At 55.7% G+C, this 6000-nt stretch overlaps 1 protein-coding gene across 1 annotated transcript in view; it reads right to left on the reverse strand.

The window, feature by feature from the left end:
• Positions 1–3975, reverse strand: part of MAML2 (mastermind like transcriptional coactivator 2) — a 219559-nt gene extending 215584 nt beyond the window's left edge. Inside the window, 2 exon segments of the mRNA XM_054194569.1 lie at positions 3542–3889; positions 3891–3975. Of these exon segments, the coding sequence (XP_054050544.1) occupies positions 3542–3889; positions 3891–3941 (399 nt within the window). The 5' untranslated portion in view covers positions 3942–3975.
• Between the last annotated feature and the right edge of the window lie 2025 nt (positions 3976–6000).

Here is a 6000-nt window from a genome sequence, read left to right on the forward strand (position 1 = left end):
AAATGAACAGTGGTCAGCCTATGTCAGAAGAACGAAGGAATGAATCAGCCGCCGGAGATTTGAAACTGCGGTGCAAGAACTTTGGTATTACCAGTTCAATGCTTAAGCCACTGAGGAATGCCCTCCAGAGCTAACTGTTTATATGTAACATAAATAATATAAACAGCTAAGTGCTGGAGGGCATATACATACATATAGATGTATGTATAAAAGAAATATCTGTTCCACTCTGCACCATGAAAAATAACACCACCATATAAATAAACAAATGTCAACTGTTGGGAAATGCAGGGAGGCAGAAAGTACAAAAGCTTTCCTAGCTCTGTCCCGAAGAATAAATTTCTCCTTGACATGCACCCACATCCATTGGTCCAGCTAAAACATCTGCTCTCCACTCTCCAATTAGAAAATGCTGCTGCCAAAGATGGCTTCTCAAAAATCAAAGTAACACTGCCAAATTGAGCCCAAACCAAACCTCACTAAAAGCTCTCCCTTCTGCTGGTTTTAAAATGTCCATTGGGAAAAGATAATCATCAAATAATAGTATCAACAATGTCAGATAATCACTTCAAGCTCTTTGATATGTTCAAGTGAATGCCGTTTCAAATGTTATCGAGTGTCAAATATTTACTCTTGAGTCCAACTGTGTAAACGACCCATCCAGTGCCACTAAACATGGCAGGAGCACTTGTAACAAGAGCGGTGGGACCTGCAAAGCAAAGGAAACAACCCAGCTATTTTCAGGAGAGGAAGCATGGGGACAATCTTGTTTTTCAGAACAAAGACCGTCCTGATAGACGGAGCTCCCCAAAGAGAGTTATGACTACCTTTGCGCTTATCTGTGTGCAGCTTTTTTTTAACTGGTGAACCTACAGCAAGGCAAGTGGAGCTTTACAGTCCCCCAGTGGAGTCAGAGATGTGTCCAATGTCACATGCTCAGTGTGAGACTCGCACAAATGCTCTTGTCTTGTGCTTCCCTGTGCCAGAGCTGTACCCGCCACAGAAGAAGCTCAGAGGCGCGCCTTGTTCCAGGGACCCTGTGCACCTCAGATCTACGATCTGCTTCAAGCAAAAGGGCTGGAATTCAAGGAATAACCATCTGTGCAAATAAGGCTTCCACTGGATTTCCTCTTGGGAAACACACCATAAAGCATGAATTCTGCTGCCTTAGAGACGGTTCTCTTCTCCACCCTTTGTAATGCACAGGGTACCAGGCTTAGTCTGCCTTGTAACTTCCTCTTTCAAGTACCCTTGGAATAACTGGTAGAGCACATTCCTCCTCCAGCTATGGCCAGAGCGAAAGCAAGACCCCCATTATTTCCTGGCCCATTCCTGCCCTCTGAATTCTCAAGAACAAGAGCACAATGCCCTGCTACCTGGTGCATTACCCTCGTCTGCTTGAATTCATCACACTCAGACACCCTGTGGTTTGCTTTTCCTTTTTAATATTTGCAACAACGTTCTAAGGAGCTCTTGGTAAGTGGAACATGTGCCTCCGTGACACAGAGACGTGACTTTGAACCAATGCCTTTCTCTGTTCCTTAATTAGACAGCCCTACCAGAGCAGCACATGAAGAATGTCTGTGTCAAGCACAGAGTGGGAGGATCAGCGATGTGCAGTGATACCATTACAACAATACTGCTTCATGAGCCAGCATTTCTTCAGTGTCAAAACATGGTTCAGGGCCCCAAACGTCAGGCTCAGTGAAGTCACGTACCTTGTCAGCAGCATTACCGAACGCCACCGAATGCTAGCGTGCAAAAACAAGGGGGACTTGGTTCAGACCTCTCCCTTCTCAAAGACACATACGTGCGGAGTTATCGGGGAGGTGACGCAACACGCAACGTGGAGCGAGGGCCGTGCATGGCATTCCCCAGCAAAGAGCAGGTTAACAATCTTTAGCGGTACTTCCGAAACAAGGACAACCTCTCTGCATTTGAAAGATGAAAATCTTTCAATATTTGCTTTGGAGTTGTTTCATTTAGCACTTTCAAACAGCTGCCTCCAGCTATTTCATAATAATAGTAACAACTAGTAAAAAAAACCTGAAAGCAAAAAAAAAAAAAACCCACACAGGCCTGTTCCCTGATTTCAGAAAGCGGATTTTTCTGGGACGCAGATTATTAGGCAAAAGCCTTTCTTTTTTTTTTTTTTTTTCCCATAAGACAAGTGCAAAGCATTTCATTAATACACGCTGGAAAAATAAGATAATGGCTTTCTTGATTGTGACGAGGAATGTGGGGAGATTTAATCTGAACACTGAGTCAGGTCGAAGTGCCTAAACTCTCTCCGGACACAATGTTATCGCATTAACGCTTACATCATCACTCTCACGAATGATGCTGACTAACGCAGCACCAAACGTCGATCCACGCACTGTGGCGAACTCCCAGGTGAGAAGGGAGAAACAACCACAAAGGTCCCGTTTTAGCATATGTCAGGCACTAAAGAAAGATAGGTTTGATGTCTGGAGCGGAGGGAGCGATCTATTTTCAGCCGTTCGAATAGCAGCCACGGGCCTATCAGGACGCAGTCACTCCTCTTAATATTTCGCATGTGTGTCGAGAACTAAGAGTTGGAAAGCGGCACAGGGCAGCATACGCCTTCGAAAGCATGGTGTACGGACTGCTCGTAATAAAGTAACAGGAGACAAGGCTTCACCTCCTTGACATGTTCCGAGCAATTTCCAGTTGAAAAAGGTCAACATATCATTTACAAAGCGGCAGCGCCTGGAAAACTCTTGTAACTCTGCTGCATGAAACGCACCGGGTGATCGTAACCATCCCTTTCTGGTGGGGCTGGTGCTGGGGGCACCGGGCGTGAGACGCCGTCGGTTGGTGGGACGCGGCTGGGGCTGCTTCTGCGGGGGCCGGCCGGTGGCTGTGGAACGTGGCCAAGCCCCACGCACGGCCTCTCCTTTCTGGGCACTGCCTCCTGCATGGAGCATCGGCCGACTCCGAGGGACGCGGCAGCCAACTTCTGCCTCCAGTGAAAACGAAGCCCTGACAAACAGGATAAAAAGGGGCGGCGGGGGGTGGTGATGGTGCTAATTTTTCACGTGGGCAATACTTTAGTGCCACTTCCACCCCGGCCTTGGGATGCGCCGGCAGCGTTTGCCTCCTCAGAGATGCTCACTGCCTTGGCGGAGTGGCACGTGAGGCATTTTTAGGACCACAACCTAGTTTAAAAAAACAACCAACAAACCCCAAGCAGCCCCAAAATCCCTTCGAGGAGGACAAGTCCCTCAGCTCCCCAGCTCCGAGCCTGGCAGACCCGCCCCACCGCTCCTCACACCCTCGACGCCACGGCGGGGCCGGCGGCCGGTAGGGACCATGGCGGGGGACACAAGGCGCTGCAGACCGAGCCGGGCCGCCACCGACACCCAGAAACCACCCCTCGGGTGGGGACGGGCTCGGGCCTGGGCGCCGACCCCGCCTTCGCGCCTGGCGCTGAGGGGAGCGGGAACGGGACGGGACTCGACTCCTCCTCACAGCCGCGCGTGGCCGCCCCTCCCCGCCGGCAGGGGGCGCTGTGACTCACCGCCAGGAGGGCCGAGGCGCGCTGCTCCCCCGCCGGCTGCTCCCCGTTGATGCCGCCGTTGCTGAGGAGGTGCTGGTGGTAGTCCGGGGGCGCGGCGGCGGCGGTCGATCCGCCGCCGGTGGCCGCCGCCGCCGCCTTGGGGTGCTTGGCGGCCTTGCGGGCTCCCTGCCCCTGCTGCACCAGGTGGAGGAGCTGCAAGGTGCTCTCCCGCTCGCGGTCGGAGCTCTCGGCGCGGCCGCGCTCGTAGCGGCCCTCGCAGCTGAGGTGGTGCTGGCGGCAGACGGCGATGCGGGCCCGCAGCCGCTCCACGATGGCGCTGTGCACCCGGGGCGCCGCCGGGCCCCCCCCCCAGCAGCCCGGCCCCCAGCCCCGCGGCCTGGGGGGGAGCCGTGTCGCCCATCGCTGGCTGCCGGTCCTGGCCCTCCGGATGGGTCGGTCCTCACTGCCGCATGGAGGGTGGGGGGGGGGGGAAGAGAGGGGGGGGGGAGGCGGGGGCAGCGGCGGGAGCCCGAGCCCGGGGGCTGGCGGCGGGGCGGAGGGCGGTCAGCCCCGCGCCCCCAGCCCACCCCCACCCGGCCCCCCGGGCGGTGACGGCCCCGCGGGGGCTTTGACAGATCGGGGGTGGGACGAGGGCGTCCGGCGGCCGCTACGGTTGTGCCAGCATCGGCCGGGGGTCGGGGCCGGGCAGCCCCCGCCGAGGGGCTCCGCGGGGGCGGAAAGGGCGCCCGGGGAGGTGGGACGCGGGGGGGGACGGGACGGACACACGGGGGGCTCCGCCGGGGGAGGAGGGCGGAAAAAAAAAATAATAAAGCGAGCCTCTGCCTCCGAAAGGAATCCCTGGATGAAGGAGATCTCCCTCGGGAATGAGTGAGACTTGGCAGGTTTATTGATTTTATTTTATTTCGGGGGAGCGGGGCGGGGGGGTTATTCCTTGAAGTGGAAATTCAAGGCATTGCCGTGCTCGGCGGCACGGAGAAGCCCCCCGGCGGACCAAAAATTTGGCGGAGTGGGGTTTGTTGGTTTTTTTTTTAGAAAAAAAAGTCTTTAGTAAATGTGCGAATAAAGAGCCGGGGAAGGAGGAGGAGGAGGAGGCTCGGGTTAGTTTAGTCTTTGTGCTTTCTCGTTTCTCTCGCCCGCTCTTTGCTAGCCGCTCTTCGGTTTATTACTGTGTCCGACTGCCGCTAAATTGTAGTTCCTCTAAAAATACGAGAGACGGATCCCCCGCTCCGGAACAATGTCAGTCAGTGGACTTCCAGACCACGCTTCGCCTTCAGTTAATCCAGCCACTGGATAAAATCCGTACTGCTTTCAGTGCTTATTTCCCCCCTTAGTAATAAAGCAGCAAGCTACGAACCCAGGCAAAGAACTCCTCTCGCGTACTTTCCCTTATAACTCCCAGATATTGAATAGTTTCAAGTACAGTTTCAAGAAAAGCACGGGGGGGAAAAAAAAAAAAAGCAAAAAAAAAAAAGCCAGCCCCTCTTCAGACAGTAATTACAAACGGAGAGTTGCACTTACAAACTTCCAGCATTTTGCACCCAGAACAGTCCAGCCACTTTTCCTTTGTGTTTTTGTATATTCCATCCCCGACCCGCCTGGGGTGGGTGGTTGCCGGTGGGTTATCGGCGCTGCCTCCGCCGGGCGCTGCTGCTGCCGCCGCCGGGTGCCCGCGCTGCCCGTTGCCCCTCCGTGCGGTGCGGTGCGGTGCGGTGCGGAGCGGGTCCGCGGGTGCGGGGCGCTGCGGGGGCGGGAGGCGGGTGTCAGCGGGGACGCGGCGCCGGGGAGGCCGGGGCGAGGCGCGGAGCCTCCCAGCGGCCGCGGAAGGGAGTCGGGCCGCCGCCGCCGCTGCTCGGCGGGAGGTATTTGCATGGGAGGAAGCCAAGGAAATCCCCTTTCCCCTCCTCGCTCCGTACCTGGGTGCCGGGCCCGAGCAGCGCAGCCTCCCGCTCTCCCTCCTCCCCCAGCGGCGAGACCTTCGGGCGAGTACGAGGGAGTTCTCAAATAAATCACGGCGCCGCGCTCCTCTACCAGCTGGATTTCTCTGGAACAGACGGGAGAAAAACAAGCTGCGTCTTCCAGAGCGCTCTCATGCACGGGGCGAGGGCGTGACACGAGGTCAGGCTTGGGATGTGGGAGCTCTGGGCTCTGACATGAGCTTCTCCGGTGTCCGGGGCAAGTCACGTAGTCCCTGCACTTGGGTTCTTCCCCGGGAAAGCCACCGCCTTGGTACTCCTCTCTCCCGACTCCTCTGTTTGGAGCAGGGGCGGCCAACTGCGAGATCTGGCCCCTGGTACTGGCCTCGCTGCAGCTGGCAGCCGCCAGGTTCTGCGTGTTGCTGTAGGTGAGCTGTGAAGGAGGATGCAGAAATAGCTGGGAGCTGGTCGGCTTTATTAAAGCAATACGCTGTTGTGCTACCGTGGCTGTATTATTCAAATTCACAAATACTTCTTTGGGAATAA

This window comes from Rissa tridactyla, chromosome 1 (genome assembly GCF_028500815.1).
Source record: "Rissa tridactyla isolate bRisTri1 chromosome 1, bRisTri1.patW.cur.20221130, whole genome shotgun sequence".
Classification (NCBI taxonomy): domain Eukaryota; kingdom Metazoa; phylum Chordata; class Aves; order Charadriiformes; family Laridae; genus Rissa; species Rissa tridactyla.